The sequence below is a fragment of the Cyrtonyx montezumae genome, unplaced genomic scaffold (genome assembly GCF_038088225.1).
Source record: "Cyrtonyx montezumae isolate F1298 unplaced genomic scaffold, pur_monq_1.0 scaffold_19, whole genome shotgun sequence".
In the NCBI taxonomy this organism is placed as follows: domain Eukaryota; kingdom Metazoa; phylum Chordata; class Aves; order Galliformes; family Odontophoridae; genus Cyrtonyx; species Cyrtonyx montezumae.
The window spans coordinates 6,859,394-6,878,893 of NW_027071925.1; the positions used below are offsets into that span (position 1 = coordinate 6,859,394).

At 46.6% G+C, this 19,500-nt stretch overlaps 1 protein-coding gene across 1 annotated transcript in view; it reads left to right on the forward strand.

The window, feature by feature from the left end:
• Positions 1–17,321: 17,321 nt before the first annotated feature.
• CACNG4 (calcium voltage-gated channel auxiliary subunit gamma 4) overlaps positions 17,322–19,500 on the forward strand; it is a 35,456-nt gene continuing 33,277 nt past the window's right edge. The window contains exon 1 of the mRNA XM_065735622.1: positions 17,322–17,544. Within this exon, the coding sequence (XP_065591694.1) occupies positions 17,322–17,544 (223 nt within the window). The remainder of the gene's footprint in view (positions 17,545–19,500) is intronic.

Here is a 19,500-nt window from a genome sequence, read left to right on the forward strand (position 1 = left end):
GGTGTGGAGAGAGTGATGGGCTGTGCAACATGGCATGCAGACACGGGCACAAAGCGCATCTCAGGAAGCAAGGATGCAAAAAAAAATAAGAACAAGTATTCTTAGCTGATGGAGAAAATGCTGTGACTGGGAACAGAATATGAAAGGTCCTCAGGGCAGAATGAAGTGCCTCTGGAGTGCAACTGAAGTAGTGCTGTGATAGGGGGAATGAAACGCCTTTGAGCTGATGAAGCCAAACAAGAGTATGGGCTTGGAAAAGGGAAGCAGTGATCGCAGAGCCAAGGGCTGAGTAAGGAGCATGGAGGAGCGGGGCAGTGGGCAGAGCATGGAGTCCTGAGCTGGAGGTGGCAGGTGAGAGGAATTAGGAACTCTCTGCAGGCCAAGGGGAGTGATACCTTGCCCTTCTCTGGGTGCGTAGCTCCAGGATACAAGCTCTTGTATACAATAAAGCAGTTTTTACTGTGGTGAAAATGCTGTGTCAAACAAACACCTCTTTGGTGTGATTCCTGGCAGCTGAGCTCTGCCTCTGCAGCTACCTCAGGGATACAGCTGCACATAGTGTATGGATTTCTGTTGATAAGAACTGAAAAGCTTTGGTGTGGAGAGAATTGACCCTTTAGTAAATACTGCCCTATTAAAAGCTGCCAGCAGTGGGGGTGGGCTGCCCCTGCTTGCATGGCTGTGCTCGGGCCCTATTATCCCTGTTATTATTTTGAAAAGAAAACAAGTGAGAATGTCACTGTTATTAAAAGAACCTATCTCAGAGAGCTGAAGACCTCTTCAATATCTGCTTCTATTATTCAAGGGAATGAATCACTAAATGCATCTTGAGATGCAATCACAGGTACCGGGATAAATCAATCCCTCAGAAGGAGAGGCAGCAGCAGAGGGGCCGCTTTGCAGCTGCTCCTCAGAGCACTGTGAGCTGAGCAGGCTGCAGGAGGGCATCCATACCCTCAGCACCCGCAGCCCAGGAGCACCGCTTTGGCTTTGGAGAGCTCAGCACTTCTCTTTGTAGCCGTGCTAGAGGAAAAAAAAAACAGGCATCAGCTCTCGGCAGTGAGATGTATTAGCATGACAGATGGCCTGCCCAAAAGGAGAAGCTAGCTCAGGTTCTGAGATTTGTGCTGACTGAGCCGCAGAAAGGAACTATTCCAATTAGCATCTGCACTGAGCAATCCAGCGCCATTTGGAGCACCAACCCAATTTGCTGCCATTGTCAAGCAGTCATTGTTCATGGTTATTTTTCTCAATTGCCCGTTCAGATTCAAGCTTGGGGATGCAGGAGAGGCCTCTCGGGTTTGCGTCCGTCCCTGGGCAGGCCGTGTAGTGCTGGGCTGACTCCTGCCTGATGAAGCAAGTCCATCACGAAGCAAGCGTTGTGATTCATCAGTATGGCCAAAGGCCGTGCGCAGCTGACAGCTTGCATTGCTGTCTTGCAAAAGCAAACCCACACTGTGTTCAGAAGGAAATTCTTTTCCCCATCAGACACACATGGGAGGTGCCTGGGCACCCCCGTGTGTCTGTGCCCCATCAGTTGGTTATCACAGCAGCACAGGTGCCGGGCTCCGTGATCCACACGGGGAGAAGCACTCTCCATTCGATGCAGTGCTGCAAGGGATGGCAACGCTCTTCCATGAATGCTATATCCTCTCAGTTACAGAAGGTGGCAGACGAGCTTGCTCTGAGTGCCTGGCACTTGTCGCTCTGCTCTCCCCCAGAAGTTTCAGAATCATAGAACCATTAAGGTTGGAAAAGACCTCTAAGGTCACCAAGTCCGACCCCACCGTGCCTGCTGACAACAGTGCAGGTTTTTGACCAAAGCTCTTCAACACTTCACACAGATGTGTTTGTCCCTGTCGTCAGTGTAAGTAACAAGGCTTCCCTCCCTGAGCTTAGGAGTGGAAGCAAAACTTCAGCCCCATATCTCGATAACAGTGGTGGGTTGTGCTGCATGTACAACAAGCAGGGCAGCAGTAGGGGAGCAGCTTCTGCTCAGCTCCCTGCCAGTGCCCAGCTTACAGGAACACCTTCAGCTGGGGGTTGTTTTCAGTGGAGGTGTGTGGGTACAGGTAAATGAGCTCTACTGCATTAATGTTCTTTTAAAGATTCAAAAGTGTTACACAACAAAAAGAAGCACTGATTCACACCACTTATTTAACAGACTTCCTAATGTATACCTAAACCTGGATGGCAGAGTTTTCTCCTCAAGCTGTCTAGGTTTGACTTTGGGAGCTGCTTCAAAGCCATTTTTCTTTTCATATGCTTGTCTGGTGTGTCAAACTGAGCATGATTACTTTTCCTAAATGAATAGATAATTTTGCCTTATTTATAAGTAGAACGCCAGGATTTTTTTGTTGACACTATGGGGCTGAATCTCAGGATGGCTTCGTACTGTGCGTGTTCATTATTTAATGAAACTTGTCTTTTCCTTTCTACCTGAATTTGTTTCAGAGTAATATATTTTTTGCCATAGCGCGTTCAAACATATTTGAAATATTAATGAGACAGGTAACATCCCATTTCAGTTGATGTTTGCCATGATAGCCGCATAATCCTTCACAGGTCTGTCTTTTAGTAAAGATGATAATGGAAACATTGAATTTTTTTTCCCAGACAAATATTCTAGCTGTGTTTCTACACGTGACAGCCTTTAACTGAGTACAGTCTGTACTCATTACAGATATTGGTAGAAGAACTCTCTCTGATGTGCAAGTTCTTGATGCTAAAATGATTTTTCAGACTATATGCTTGAGTTTGGCCAGATTTCTAAGGCACTTGTTAAACAAGATGGCTGCTAGAGTTTATAGACCATCCTATGCAAGATGGCTCAGTGCTTCAATGGCCATAACTCTGCAGTCCAAAGCCTCAGGTTTGGCCACTGTGGCTTGAGCAGATTCCTGAGCTGCTCCTGGGGTCGGTGGATAGCTGGGGTTGACCTCAGTGTGTTAGGTGTGATGCCCCAGCCTGCATGTTGCCTGGTCCAGCTGCTGGTGGCTAATGTGTTTGGTATAATGGGCTCCAAATTACCTTTGGACATCCTGCCTGAGGGGTCAAGATCAAAAAACTGGAGCACAGAATAGACCATGGGATGGGTGCTCACTATAAAGGTCAGCTCAGAAATGAGGGCCTGCACCTGAGAGGAGGCTGAGTCGAGCAACACCTCCTGGTTTTGTTAGCAAAGGTCTTGCCACAGCCTTCCAGGAGCCCCACTCCTCTCACAGCTGCCTTCCAGGAAACTCAGCCTCCCTGTGACCTGAGAAGAAAGCTGGCTTTATCAACACAAGGAGCTCAGCAGCTCCAGTGTGGATCTGAGAGCTACACATCACCTACAAACCCACTTTCTCAGATCTCTGACTTGTGTCGGGACTGTCGGGCTGTCTGGTGCTTGGCTGTGTTCAGACCTTGTGGCAAGAGAGCTGTGTCTGGGTGTGCTGCTGAGAACAGGGAGAAAAGCTGCTTGCTTCCCCATTGGGGAAACTGTCCCTGATATCACACAGCCACCCCAGAGAGGCAGGAATGCATCCAAATCCTGGAAGTGTAAATCACCCTGCAGTAGGGCTGTCTACGGAGCTCAGAGCTGTGCTGGGGAGAGCTGGGCCTCTCCCTGAGCTCCTAGCAATGCTGCTGATGTGCAACCAGAACCTGAGCCTCGTGGCTGGGTGTTGTGGGTGATGTCCCATAGGTCTGCAAGGGGAAACCTCCTGTTCCTCTCTTCATCCCTAAAGCACCCCTCAGACACCAGTGAGATGCCGTACTACTTCTACTCCATTTTCTTACCCTATCTGCCACTGCTGGCTGTTTTATGGCAATCACTGCTGTCCTGTTTGTGCTGCAGATGCTCAGCACGGGCACCACTGCAGAATTACCGCAGGGCCGAGCTGGCACATCACAGGGTGCTCGTGAGCTGGTCACTTAGCTCCAAAGCTGTCATCTCTTAAACTGCCATTTAGGAGGGTCTGAATAGACCCAAAGCACTCCACCTCCCTTCTGAAAATACCTCATGCACAGACCTATTTAGAGGACATTTCTGTATTTTCTTGCACAAAAGCGAGTTTCATGTTTCTGCTCGTGGCTGTGGGTCTTATTTTGGTCTCATTTGCACTGCTGTCAGCTGGAAGTAACCCCTCTGAAGCCAGCATACAGAACGAAGTGCTTTGCCACGTTTACATATTCCACTCCTTACAGCATCATTTGTCCTAGTTTTCAAGCACTGAATGCCTTCGTTGGAATTTCATTACGGAGCACAAGTTTTGTCAGTCTGTTCTGCTGGTTTCGCCCGAGGAGTCTGAACATAATCCATTTTTTTCTGAATCCTTTGTACTGATAAGCATGTTTGCCTGCCCCATTGGAGGGGGGAAAAGCAGTGTATGATGAAAGTCAGCTGGATGTCACTGTCCTGGAAAAAAAACACAGGTTGTTCTTGTAGGTAAAAGGCTTTCTGCACCAGGAAGACTGTGCAGTGCCACTTTGGGATGCAAATATGGACAATGTGGTGATAATTTGGAGGATCTCAGAGTTCTGGCCCAGTGGTACAGCAGTCAGTGCTGATAATTGATTTCATCTTTGGGATGAACAGCTGCTGTGCAGGATGGCTCTGCTGGGATCACTGCTCCCTGCTTGGCCAGAGCAAAACCTCCATTGTTGGCCACAAAGTTGTGTGTGTGTTTGCTGAAATCTGAACCACATCTTGGAGCTGCGCTAACAGTGCATTTGCAACATTTTCAGTCCATTGCCTTGGTACTTCTGCAGTTTGTGGGTTTTAATGAGATTCTTTCTAAACAAAATTAATTCCATCACTAAATAATGCATTTGGCCTCCAACCTGACTCGTGCTAATTACTCACGTGCCAAACGAGTTTTAAATCTTATTTGGAAACATGACAGAGTTTGCATTATAAGCACCTAATGTGAGCTTTTTTTTTCTTTTAAGACTGCGATTGGTCTCCAGTGAAACCAAACAGATAATACAATAATTTCTCACTATAATAATTATCAGAGCGGAAGATGCTAATGTGTTTTGCCAACTGCGTCTCACGTCTCCTCGGTTAACGTGCAGTGTGGCCATGGCTGTTCAGCACAAGGTTGCATCTCCAAAAGCAGAGCAAGCTCGCACCTTGCTCACTGTTCTGCAGCCATGTGGAAGCCCTTGAGCTGCATTGCCTCTGCCTGCCCTTGCAGGGATTTAATTTACCTGGATTCTTAACAGCAGAAGTCAGATGCCTTTCAAGTTTCTTCCAGAAGTCCCTATTACCCAATCAAAACTTTATCTGCATCAACTGCATTAAGCATTGAGGCACCCAAAGTCAACGACTGCTTCTGAAATAGTCACAGAGTATCTCTTCTAACTTTTAAATTAATCTCTGTGTATAAATATGTGTGATTTGAAGCATTGGTGCTGTGTGCTGAGGCCACAGCAATTGAAGCAATGATTTCTTGCTTCAATTAACTGCAGTACACAGGATGAGTGGTCTTTGAAAAGCAACTAAATAAATCAAGGGTCTGCAGAAGTGCTGTCCCTAAAGTGTCAAGAGCCCTGGGTGCAGGGAGAGACGTTCTCTTGGAAGGGGAAAGAGATGAAGACTGAAAGAAGGAATGTGAAGCTTCACCTCGAGCAACTGCAGTACATGCTTTCCAAGTTCCCTTTGTAGCAGGCAGCATTAAAAACAATTGCAGCTCCAGTAAGGACTGGGATTTGCTGTCTGATTACCATTACTCCCCAAAACAAATAAACAAAATACAATTAACTTTGAATGCTGCTCGGGCTAATGCATAGAACTGGCACTGGGGAGCAGAGGACAGGGGTCTACGTTCATTAATTGGTAATGGCCTCAGTGTATTTGTCGACAGGGCTCTGCTCGGAGAGCTGAGCAAGAAGAAAGCAAGCTGTGGAAAAACAAACTCATAGCGAGCCTTGTCACTTGTATTTATTTAACAGCCTGTCACAAGCAGCAAACGTGGATCAAAGGTAGTAAACAGAAGGAAGGAGCAGTTTCAGTCCAAGGCATCCACTCCGCCTCGCATCAGGGTTCACTCCCGGCTCAGGGTATGTTCTGCCACATCGCGTTACATCAGGAGCGGGGTGAGAAGACGGAGCCTAATGCGGAGTGAGTGTTGGGGACGGAGAGTAAAACAACAACCCACTGTTGTCTTATTCATTAGCCTCCATGGGTTTGGGGGTTACCCAGGAACAGCTATGCTGTTTGAGGGAGGAGGGGCTTGCTGGGCTGCGAGTGGTGAGAGCACCGAAAACTGCTGATGGGATTTGAGGTCATCCTCATCTGCCTCCAAAACAAAGGGAGTTTGCCTTTACCTTTTCTGAGCCATTTGGAAAAACCTTTGCAAAAGAACACTTTGCTCTACATTTTCTTTTTTTAAAAAAGCTTTTCTTCCAATTTTCTACATTCCCTCCCTCAGTCTCCAATTACTTGAGTGGACTTCACCTTCCCCTTATTCAGCTAGGAGCATGCAGGGAGCAGATTGGTGAGTTTGATGCTGGAGCTGGTGGCATCTCACTTCTCCCCAGGCCATGGCTGAGTGCTGCACATCTCCCATCCACCCAAGCACTGGTGGCTGCTGGCCCCAGAGAACCTGTGGCTGTAGTTGCCCTCAGACATGTTTTCTGCCATGCAAACTGAAAATGAAACTTAAATGGAGAAGAAATGGGAGAAGATGGTGGGGAAAGAACTGAAGATGCAGGAAGAAACAAATTCTGGTGCAAAAATGAGTGTTGTTCAGTTTCAAAGAACAAAATGAACTTGAAATTCAACTAACTAACATTGACATCAGAAATTCTAGGACTGAAGTGAATGAAATTATTGGAGATTTTCAGAAATTTTAATGGCAATTGTTTCTATTCCCTCCCAGCCAACCCCAGTGCTAAGACCAATGATCAATTTGAAATTGCCACCAATAATATAAACAATTGATTTTTTTATTGTATTATTAAACATCTTACATGTACAGTGCAGCTTTTGAGTACTGTTCATCTGTACCCAATGAAGATGAGTACTGAGGTCTATATCCAACAGCAGCAAGCAGATTCAGTGACTGCTCACACCCAGTCTCATTCCAACAGAGGCACCAAAGCTGGGGTTGTTAATCTCATTCTCCAGCTGCAGAATGTGTGCTTCATCCTGGCCATGCTCATGTTCCAGAGCTGGGGCCTTCAGGATTAATGGGTAATGATAAGTTTACCAACAGCTTTCTTTGCAAGGCCACGTTGCCTGGCACGGCTCCCTGGGGAAGCACAGCCTCCATGTCCTTGACTGAAAAGACCAAGGGATGCTGGGGAACAAGAGGTGAGCAGGAATGGACTTGTGCCACAATTTATGTTTGATGCATGTTTATTCTTTGAGCTTGGGCTGGCTGCTCTGATATCCAGATGTTGGCTAATTGGAGCCGACCACTGGTTTCAAAAATGTTTCTTGTGTTTTCATTAAGTTGATGGTTTTGGATGGGAGTTGCAGAAGTAGTGTAATCCATGTGCTGACGGTGCCCCTGGAGGCTCGTGCTGGGGATAATCACAGCCTTTCTTATACCGCTGATAATTAACCATTAAAACAATTTACTAATGGATGTAGTGGCTTCTTTAAATGATGAATTAATGTGTTCTAGCACAGCCATGAGAAATGGGCTTGATGCAAATATTCCTGAGCACAAAGCCAGCCTGCGTTAAAGCCTGTTGAGGTCAGAATCTATTAGCAATAATTTCTTATGGCCTAAATTCTCTTTGTCTGTGGGGTAAGTTTTTCCTACAAGAAATTATTCTAAGAACTTCTAAAAGAGAGCTGCATCTGCTCTATCATATGGCAGTGTACGGTCTCATTTGCTAAGTGGAGGAGATGGGAGCTTATAATAAATGCTAGCCAAAGATGTAGTAATATTCCCCGAATATATTAAACGTATTGGGTCTCTTGATTAAAAGTGGATGAACTCTGGGCATGTAGATGAAACTGTACTTACTGGCATGAAGTGAATGAGCCTCATCAGAGTAATGCTATTGAATGGCTTTAACATCTATTAATTGTATATGGAAAAGAGTTGTACCCGATCCTTTATTTTTAATAGAACGTCGGTATTTACTCGTAGAACTGTTGCAGAAATTTTAATTAGATGTTTGAAATCTCCAAGATCTTGTCAAATTAATTTCTGAACTCTTGGCATTTCTGTGACAATACTGTTCTAATTCCTCTTGTAGTATTTTCTTAGACAACTCTAATAACTAAGTCAACTCTATTTGGCAAAATAAAGACAAGCTGTAATTTCTCTCTGAGATGACAGTTCTCATCTTCAAAGGAGAAGGAAAGGTTGCTCGCTGCTTTACTTTGTGCAGCAGCAAAAATTTCCAGGCGTGGGATTCACAAAGCAGAGTTACTTGCTGTAGGTAAAGGGGTTTTTCTTTGCATCCCTCCAGTGCACTTGGATGGAAAGGTCAGGTGTGTCAGAGATGGTTAAGGCTTTGAAGAAGACAGATGTGTGTATGTAGGAAAAACATAAAGGGGGCTGGAATAGCTTGAAGGAATAAGCAAGAATTGGAAAGATCTGGGCTTTACATTTCATTCTGGTATTGAAGTCAGTGTTAGTTCTTTTCCCCCACTGATGAAAAATCATCCTGGGAGCCAGGTGGAGGAGAAGCAGAAAAATGAAATATTGAAGGTAGTTTTCTGGCTATCTCACCTGCTGCAATTACAACAGTGCAAATTACTCTAAGCTTTTAAACAACCGAGTAAAATCCACTACACCTTTCTCTCCCCCTTGAAGTGGGCTGCTTATCCTCCTCCAGTCCTGGCTTGGGATGGTGGGAATAAGTGCTGGCGGTACTACCAAAGGGAGAAAAGCAGTGCCTGCAGCTGAGAGAGCCCATGGGCTGTGTAGTGTTTGAAGGAGTGCAGCCAGAGCACCAGGACCACCCAGTGCTCTCCAGTTCCCACAGCACCACATGGGAAACCTATTCACCTTCCACCTCTACCAGGCTGAGGGCACCAACATCACCATCAACGAAGCAGTATGGTCTGCTTAAATAAAAAGAAGATCCCCCGTATGGTTAGTTTACTGCCAATAAGAAGAGCTTCTGGAAGTTTCTTTTGCATATTTGCAGTCTGGTGTGTCTGGGGGTGTCTCTCATCAGCCAATACTCATTAAATAATCCTTTCCGCACGCACTACCCACTTTGGTTTCTCTGCCTCTACGATGTTGCATGAGGGACTGATTTTGGAGATTGAAAAGCTTCTGCATCTTCTCATTACCTCTGCAATGTCCCCTCAGAGAGGAGATTTGAATTTCCAATGGCTTGCATGTAATCTTTGGCGTGCCATGTTTGCCATTCCTATTCATTTTCCATTTTAACACTTGTAAGGCTAGAATGCTCCCTCCTGCAGAAGTATTACAGGCGTCAGAGCTATGGGCAAAAGGTCAACATCTGCCAGCTTGTTCCATTGAGATGCTGTGGTTTTGGTTTTTTTTCCTTGCTACTTAGAAACCATTGTATTTAGTGATCTGGTTGGAATAAATTCCTGTGAAGGAGAACCATAAAAATAAACAAAAAATCCAGTTTAAAAAGCAAAAACACTTGCTACAGTCAGTCACCCAAGTAATGCAAAGAGGAGCGTATGGAGGAGTGGAGGTTTACATTTTAGGTTCCAAATTCCTTATAAAAATATCTTGAAATTTCAAGAAAAGTAGGCACTTTCTGCTAAAACAGTAATAATGTTCCACTGAAAGTGTGATTTTTCTTTGCTTCCCTCCAAAAATAAATCAACCTGGCAGCTCTAATGAGCCTGGCTGTGAAGTCCAGCTGTAGATGTTGACCTTGTAATGAGTTTCTACTATGAAAATAAGAAGAGGTTATTTACATTTTGAACCAGAAAAACTACTGTTACTTTATCATTCTAGTTAGTGAATTATAGTAGGATTAGTCCCATGACACTATCATTGTGGGGGCTCAGTGGGAAGCTAATTGTATTTATTGGACTGGTTTCTTTTTGAAACCCCAACCTCATTCTTGCAGAGTTTCCTTTTAGGTATTTAAAACTGGAAGTCCAACTGGATCAATATGCAGGTGGGCAACCTGAAAGAATACCTGGAGATTTCTCTTCTGAGTTTCTTAGGCATGTGTTTACTGGATACTGCACAAAATAAGTAGCAAATTTCTTATTTTGATAATTCAATTGAATAATTGAGCCTCGAATGAGAGGAAATTTTTCTCTATTAGCTGAGCTAAAAGCACACTGAAAACCCGTAGGTGTGTTCCAGCCCTTTTTTCTGTAGATCACTCAGAAAACAGTGTCTTTTTAATAGTAGTGGCAGTAACCATCTAATAACCTGAATTAGAAAGGCTCCGGGAATTGGCAAATGTTCTCTTTTTTTCCCATGTTAAATATTTTGTCAAGGCTTTTCACAGCTCTGGCTGCTGCAATTTGTCGTCTTTCTCCAGAAGTGGTTTTCTTTCCACTTGAAGGAACTCAGGCTCCCCTGGGCAAAGCCTCCTGTGGCATCAAGGTCTGAGTGGAAGGGGGTAGGGGCAGCCAACGGGACGTTATGCTGACTACAAATGCTGTCTGTGTCCTGAAGAGTTTGCTGGATGGCCCACCTAAGGAATTGGTGCTCGCTATGTGCTGTGAACTGGCCTTGAGCAGAAAGGTGTGAAGAGATCTAAAATCAATAGGTGCATCATTTGCTGTTTACTCGGCCCAAGCAAATACTTCATTGAGACACCACTGTAGCTTTAAAAATTCATAGTGCAAATTACAGTCCCCCTGAATTGTGCATGGTATGGTTTAATGGCATTCTGCTGGCTGTATTTACAGCTTGCTTAAAACATCATGTCAGGTGCTTTGTTATTATTGCTACTGCTTTTCTTCCTCTCCCCATTGCTATAATCACCTCACAGTCAGCAGAGGGATTTCTGCCACTCCATGCGTGGGGCCACTAGGGAGAGCCAAGGTTTGTGCTCTGGGGCTGCAGGCATTTGAGCCAGGCTTTTCTCCTGGCTTTTGTCTTTACTATTTCCTACCAAGGCACCATTAAGTAAAACATGATATTTATGACACTGCAAATCAGCGATGAGAAAGGTCTTTATCTCATTGTCGTATTAGATATAAAAAGGCAGATGCTTCTAATGAATGGGCTATTAATAAAACTCCAAGTTAATGCAGCTCTTTACAGGCTGCGTTGTGCTCCAGCCAGCTCCCGAGTGGAGTAGGACTGCTTCTTCACTGCAGGCAGCAGAATGATTTAAGGGTGCCTCATCTCTCTGAGGTTGGAAGGAGCTATCAAAGGTAGAAATTCTACGAAGACGTTGGATTTGCAGTTTCCAGGAGCCTAGCAGGACTTCAGGGTATGTTTGGTTGACTGTGTGACCTGATCATACCCTGAGCAGCTGTGACTCCTACAGTCTTCCCTTGGTGCCAGCCCTTCAGTTCTCAATGTCTGTTTTACAACATGGGTGTGACACCAGGTTAGCTCAGCCTTTTCCTATCAGCCTACGTGATTTTTTGTGTTGTTCAACTGTTTTAAGACTATTCAGGTTTCCTGCACGTTGGAGGCATCGTAGGCTCATGGGCAACCTTTGGTTCTGATGCTTCAAATGGTGCTCTTGATTTAGACCATCTCAGCCCAGTGAAGTTAGAAGTCTCACAGTACAGCTTTGATTATTTGATTCAGTTTCCTGGGCAAAGATAAGACTTGTGGTTATGCACAACTGATCAAGATCATTTTTTTGGTAACTTTTCCCAGCTCTGGCAGCAGGTTGATCTGAAATCATTCCTCTTTTGTAGAAATAAAAGGGTCAGAGCAAAGGGAAGATCAGATAAACTTTGTCCTCTTGGAAGTCGGTTTGATTGCTAACCTCTCAGAAATAATGGCTAGTTTAATTTCACATTCCAATTTCCTTTCTTATTAGACTGAGAATTTTTCCGAGTGAGCCACTGGGGTGTGCTCCCAAAAGACCATTTCTCTGGTGAACAATCTGCTGAAATTCTAATGAGAAAATCCTTCTACTGGGCAACAGAATTCCTACTTGAATGTTGTTTTATCAGCTCAGAATTATTCAGACAGATCTCAGGAATTGACTTCAGGCAATTTAGCAGACAAATTCAGTGTAGAACGTTGTGATTGATGTAAGTATTTATGATTATCCTAAAAACTTGTTTCACTCAGTCTGCCTCCTCACACGTTCCCATCAAAGGCCCCCAATTCAGGTTAAAATGCAATCGAAGTGCAGCAAGCCATTTCCCCTCCAGCAGTCAGGGGGAATTCTCCATCTCTGGGCGATGTGCTGTTTCAGAGGTGCCGAGCTCCCTGGCAGATTGCCTCATTTTCCACTTGATGTGACTTGAGCATCACAGGGCCACTCCACAGCACGCTCTGCAGGGCACCTTCCCTTTGGGTCTGAGGAGAGGGAGCATCAGTTCGAAAGAGGATTTTGGTGTTTTGTGTTTTGTTGTTGTGTGGTTTTTTTTAATATTAAAGAGCGAAATGTTTCTTTGTTCATGGGGTGATTAGAAATGGGTGCTGAGGAATGCTGGCAGCAAGCAGCAGGATGTGCAAGCACAGGCTCTGAGACCTCAGATGTGCAATCAGTCACAGTGCTGCCTGACTCCTGTTTCATCTTGTAGTCTGTCTGAAGTCTTGTAGTGTGGAGTAACAGCGTGTGTGGTTTTGTATGGTATAAATAGCCAGTTGTTGGGGTGTGCACAGGTACGTAATCATTCCTCGGAACTGCCCGATATTGGATGGACTGAGAGAACCTCACTGGAATTTTTTAAATGCTTTTTCCTCTCCCATGCTCCTCATGTATTCCCAGGGAGAAATGACCCCACACTTGTATTCCCTCTGGACATCACCCTGAGGATGAACACAGTACCTTGCCTGGGTCAGCACATTTGTTTCTCCATCCTATAGAAGATAATCTTTCACTGTGCCTCAAGCAGATCTACTGTGCTAGAAATTCCCGGTAGCATCCCATTGGCATGCTGCCTCTAAGTCCTCTGAAATGGACAGCAAAATGAAGACTCTTGCCCTATTAACCCCTCGTTCTTTCTCCCACTCCCTTTGTAACTCTTCTTAACACCTCATGAAAAACCCCCACCCACCATTTTATCTTGTGCTCCAGATAATCCTCAACGCAGCACATTTTTCAGCCATTAAGACATGGACAAGAGGTAGGACTTGGGAGACAAAATCACAGGTAATGGGTGTAGTGAACTTTAGACCTGAGAGATGTGTCCAATATTAGTTCATTCTGTAGCTGAATGTGAGCAGTATTAATATTTAATCTTAGCAGGAGGGATGAGCATTTGAAGGACAAACACTCACAAATTGCTCTGACATTTGACATGGTCAAGAAAGTAAAAGGCTGATATCCCATTTCTCCATTGTCAGAAAGATAATGAGTTTCATGACTATTGGTATTATGGGAAAAATACAGCCTAGGTAGAGTAAAGTGTGTGAGAGCTGCTATACATTTTACATAAATTGCACTTATTTTGTTCTTTTGATGGCCCCATTCAAACACAGCATGCCCATCCTTTTTAATTTTCTGGTTTGCTGTGCAAGTCTGCAGCAAGAGAGTCTTTTCATTTTTCAAAATGAAAAAATGTTTTCTTCAAATTATTTATAGAAAGAGCAGTGCTGTCATCGAGTCTGTCTCATCATATCATTCTTGGATATCAATTCCTAAGCTCAGATGACAAACCATGGCAGCTACTTTTCCAATAGCAGCATCTGGCTTCCTGGCAAACTCAAAATGCAGTTATCTGAAAAGCTACAGAGTGGCTTCAGAGCCACATTTTATTTATTAGAAAGCAGTTGTGTTGCTTCACTTCCCATGACTAAGCCAAGGAATATTTAATATATTAAAAGGAATGATAGAATCACGGCCAAGATTTTGCCCCTCAAGTGGCAAGCGAGTGACAATATTTTACCCTTAAGACGACCATTTCTGTGGCTCTGGAGGATGCTGAAACCACCGATGCTGACTTAAGGTGATCTTTCAAAAGGCTAAAGAAGAAATTCAGCTTTCTCAAACAAAGCCTTTCTCTAGACTCAACTCCATGAAATGTGATGGTGACTTCTGTCAATGTTTTCATGCTGGAGGAAGCAGAGTATGGATTTCCAAGATGAAAGACTCCAGCTTCTTGAAATATATAGTTAAGAGTAATACAGGGAATAGGCAGGTCAATGGGTCACATACATACAAGGCCTCGGAAGTGAATTCAGCAGTTGCTATGCCACTTCTCCATGAGCTCAGTGTCGTTTGGAAGTAGCTCTGGAAGCATTCTGCCAATGTGATTCAGAGGAGATCATGTTAACTTGAAAGATCTGAACCAAAGCATATGAAAATACAGCTCCATGAGCAACTCTGATCTTTCTTTCATAAATATACCTGTGCCATAACTGATACGTTCTGCCACATCCCATGTTCCTGCAAGGTTCTGTGCTGGAGTGGAGATCTCTGTGCTTGTGAAGCTCTGCTGAAGCAAATACCGTTTCTTCAGTTCTTCATATGCAGCATAATCCAAATGAAATCTTTCAAGGTGATTTATTTCCTCATACTGTTATCAGATTAGACAGAAGAGATATGAAAACCTGTAGGAGATGGCAACAGCCAATGTCACCGATGTGCTCATAGCTTTAGGACATTGCTAGATACTGAAAGCCATTCTTATGTGCACAGGGCTAAAAAGGTGGTTACCCAAAAGGTAACATGGTGCAGTTCTTCCTCTCCTTCTGATCACAGCAGAGTCTCTCAGGTAAGACTTTCTCAGTGACAGTTCTCACTCAATTCAGTTCAGTCCAAAGTTTCATTTCCAAAATAACTGTTTTTCAGTTCAGAAACAAAATGATCAGGCACAGAGCTCCATTAAAACCTTTGAACATCAAGGAATCCAAACATTTCTGCTTCAAGGTTTTGTTTCTCCTGCGAAAAATACATTTCTGGGTTTGGATACTTGCACTGTGAAGTCTGTGGGGGTGAGGGGAGCTAGATGACAGGGAAAAGATGTGGGGCTTTTTCTTCTCCTTGCCATGAGCTCCTGCACCTGTTCTGAGCTTAGAACAATTGGATCTTAATTCCCATTGGGGATGGAGGATGCCTCAGCAGTGCACAACACCCTGCCAAGGCTGTTCTACTGCAAAACTCAATGGCATTGCTACAAGGCTGTGCCATACACAAAGTCTGTGAATCAAAGGTTCTGTGATGGGCAAGCTGTACTACATATAGAGGGTCAAATAGCTTTCACATTTAAGAAAAGAAGACATGATTTTTTGCTACTGAGGAGCATAAGCATTTTTGCCTTCCTTCCGCCCCGATTGGAGATTATTCATTGGTGGGATTTAATGAATTCAAAATCCTTAGAAAATCACTAGAGCCAGACATCAATGCAAAATACTCCACCAGCTTTCAGTAGTGGAATATAATATTAGCTCTCCCACAATCTACTTCATGCATTTCAAAAGAATAGAGAACATTTTTAAACTGAAGAAGATAGCTTGGGCAGAAAATGATTGCCTGTCTTGGGTGATTCTCTGTAACCCTTTAAGAGCCTGAGATTTCTCACTGGGCGATAGGAGCAGCAGTTTTCTTTGCAAAAATGCTGCGGGGAAGGGGAGAGGAGCAAGATTTTGTTAATGAGTTCTGTCAGAGCACTGTTATCTTGCACAACCAATAGGGCTTTATGAGGTGGAAAGCTCTGCAGCCACGTACCCCTTTCTGCTGGCAGAGGATGCTCAGAGCCCACCAGACCAAATGCCCCATCCTGCTCCTGTTGCAGTTCAGAATGGGAGAATGGGGCTATTTCTGCCCTGAGCAGCAGTGTGGCTGTGGTTACAGCTCACCCAGCCCTCCCCTGCTCTTCGCTGGGAGAGCTGGCTGTGGGCAATACAAATAAATAATATTAATTAAGGCTCAATAGGTTTAAAAAGCTGTGGAAATGACTTCTCTCCTGCTGTTTCAGTATCTCATTTTCCCTTCCTGGCCAAAGCCCCAAAGCACACAGGTACAAACATATATTTTAAATGAGAAATTTGTTGAACCTCATTAAATTTAAATGCTCGATTCCGTTTTTCTGAACGAGGCTTCGCTCCGCATTTCAGCTTACCTGCCTTCATTCTTCCATCCCTAATTGAGACATCAATTCAGAGGGTGATTCTGCAAAGGCACTATTGGCCCTATAACCACAATGGGAAAGTAAAGCCTAATTTATACGCTTAAACCTAACTTAACTTCGGAGCTCTTCTGCGTTTATAGGCTTTGTGTCTGAGCAAGCTTCCAAAGCTCTGAGAAATAAAGACCAGCCTTTACTTGGTGTTTGCTTTTTGCTTTCCCAGCTTTTATGAAACGGGAGAGCAGCTGTAAGGCATCGCCGCAGCGGAGCCAGGCAGGCACCTGCAGCATCCACGCGCTGCTCAGAGGAGCGCTGCGTTTCTCGAGGTTTGTAGCTCTCGCCCTCCCACTCCCTGATTCATATACATCACCCTGCGTGCTGCCACGCTCCCTTCGCACGCATGCATTAGCTGATCAGAAGGCTCCCATTCATCTGCCTTGTCACTGGATGAGGTGGGGGCAGGACCGACTTGTCAGCGCAGTGATGGGAGTCAGGGCTGCAAGGAGGGGTAACGCGGTGGCAAATTTAGATTTTTCTCCTCATGGTTTTCCGAAAGGAAATATTTTCAGGCTCTGTTTCTTTTTGTTTGCTTGTTTCCCGAGCAGGAGACAATCAGCAAGCCGTCCACTTGCCTACAACCCCCTCGTGTCACTAAGAGATGAGGGAGGAAACCCATTTGGCTGTGCTGCAGCTCCCGACCGCATGGTACCCCGAGGGCTGCGCACCTCCATCCCGGTCGCATTCCGCCCGCTCCGCGGTGCTTTCAAGGGAAGGAAGGGGGAGGGTCGGGGCTGGGGGCTCGGAGCGAGCCGGTCGGCGAGCCCCAGCTCCCACCCGCCCATCGACCGCCGTCCTGACCCCCGCGGAGCCGCCACTTCAGCCGTGGCTTCGCACTCCCCCTCGCACCGTCCCCGCGCGATGCTCCGGCCCCGGGGGCGGCTGCATCCTCCCACCCCCCGCAGTTACCGTGCGGGCGGCACCGCGGGGCCGGGCGGGTTCCTGCCCTCCCCGGGGCGGAGCGGAGCGGTGCGCGGCCGTGCGGCGGAGCTCAGCCCCGTGGCGGCGGGAGGGCGGCTCCCCCCATCCCCATTCCCATCCCCATCTCCGTCTCCGCCGCCTCCGCCCCCCTCCCCGCGACTCGGCTCTGCCTCCCGCGGGCGGCGGCGGCGGCTGCCGGGCGGTGTCGTGCGGCCCCGTGCGGGGACTATGAAGCACCATGGTGTGGTGTGACCGTGGCGTCCAGATGCTGCTGACCACGGTGGGAGCTTTCGCCGCTTTCAGCCTCATGGCCATCGCCATCGGTACCGACTACTGGCTGTACTCCAGCGCGCACATCTGCAACGGCACCAACATCACGGCGGACGAAGCGCAGGGGCCGCCGAGGAAAGCGAGGGGCGACCTCACGCATTCGGGGCTCTGGAGGATCTGCTGCCTCGAAGGTACCGGGGGCAGCGCCGTGACCGTGGGGGGAAGCAACTTCCCGGGGGCAGCGACTGTTCCCGGAGCCCACGGGCTGAGCTCCGCCGGAGCCGCGCCGCCGTCTCTCGGACACGGCCGAGGAGGAGGATGGCGTTGCCGTGGCAACCGGCATCTCCGAGATTGCCATGGGAACGGGCGGCGGGATGCGGAGCTCGGCCCCGGGGAGCTGTGCCTGGGGGGAGGCCCCCCCCCCCCCCTCCCCGTGCACCCCGTACCCATGGGCTGCAGGGGTGTGGGGGGCTGCGTGCAGTTTTGGGGGCTTCTGAGTTCTGCAGGCTTCAAGGCTGGGAACCCTCCGGGCTTTGGCTTTGTGGAGCTCAGGGTTTGGCAGCAGTTCTTTGGTAGGACAGTGGGAACCCAAGTTCCTCCTGCATACCCTCAGAGGCACCAGGAACCCGCTGGGGGATGTTGCTGCTGTTTCAGTGCTTCAGCATGGGTTCAGGATTATTTAGTCCAGCTGAAGGGTCAGGCACAGAACAATGTTAACTGAAGGATTCGTGAGGTATGGCTGAGGTGGGCAGAGGGACAGCCCACTCCCCACAGAGCCCAAACACGTGGCTCTGTCCCTGAAAGGGGAATAGTAGAGAAGGTGCAGCGGGTAACTGCTGTGACAAAGAAGCACATGGGTGTGTGGAAGAACTGGCATAGCTGACAGCAAAACCCAGATGGGAGCCAACATCTGCCAGGTGAGCAAGCAGAGCTGTGACTGTGGGACTTCTGCACATCCACAGCACTGGGTGTGGGCAGCAGACCACCACCAGCCCCAGTGCAGCCATGCAGGATGAAGGCAGCACACATGGCTGCTGGCATTCACAGAGCTGCTTTGGGGTGGAGGACACCCAAGTGTGTCTTGCCACAATAACACACTTGGCATATCGGTCTCAGTGCACCTCATTCAATCAGCACAACTTAGCACACGTGAACTTGACAGACCTGGGTTCCTGCTTTATTCTAAGTGACAGATGGCTCAGCCCAGCCAGTCCGGCTGTTTTCTGAGGTTTTTCCTTAAAAAATAAAAAGAAAAAGCCATGGAATTGCAGGAACACCTCACTGCCACATCTCTTGTAATCTTCTTGTTCTAACCATCTGAGGCTACAGCATAACGAATGTTTTTCACTTAAACTATCACATTTGCTACCTCGTGATGCTGTAAAATGGCTGTAGGATGCATAAATATTTTTAGACCAAAAAAAAAAGGAGAAAGAATTACAGAAATATGAAGTTTTGCTGGCGACAATAACGCTTGGCTTTGCTGCTCATAAAGAAATGTAACTCTTGGCATGGGCTTTTCTGCCACCTGGGAGATGTGGGTTTGCCTGGGCGATGCTGAGCACCTTCCACCTGCCCCGAGTCTGGTGGTCTTTGCTGAGTTGTTGGAGTGCCCCAGGCTCTGTTTGTCAAGGCAAATAAGCGTGTGCTTTGCTGGGCTGGGCCTGTCCTCTGTAGGAGAAACCTGAGTTTACGGAAGTCGTGGTCCTCAAGGAATCTCATTCATTGGAACCAAGTGCAGCTTTGGCTGAAGGCAGTGGGATTTTTGCCCGGATTCCCACCGGGCTTAAGTCAGAACTCTGTACAATGAGAAGTAGGTGAGGCTGTGAAGCAGGGGCAGCGCTGCATGCAGGGTGAGGCTCTGGTCCCCGTGCTCACTGCACACTCCAGGCAGTGCCTTTGCCCGCTGAGCACATTTTGTTCACAGGAGAATTTGTGGAAGGATCGTACTGAGCAGCTGTGTGCAGGTGGACCTTAAACCCCCAGCACTTCAGGGGACAAAAGTGTTTCATGTGACGCCTCCATCCAACAGCGATTGAGAGGGATTTTTTTTCCTTTTCCTAAATTCGAGTGTTCTTAATCAGATTACGAAGTTGTCAAATATGTGCACAGAATAAATAATAATAAAAAAAAAACCAACCATCATC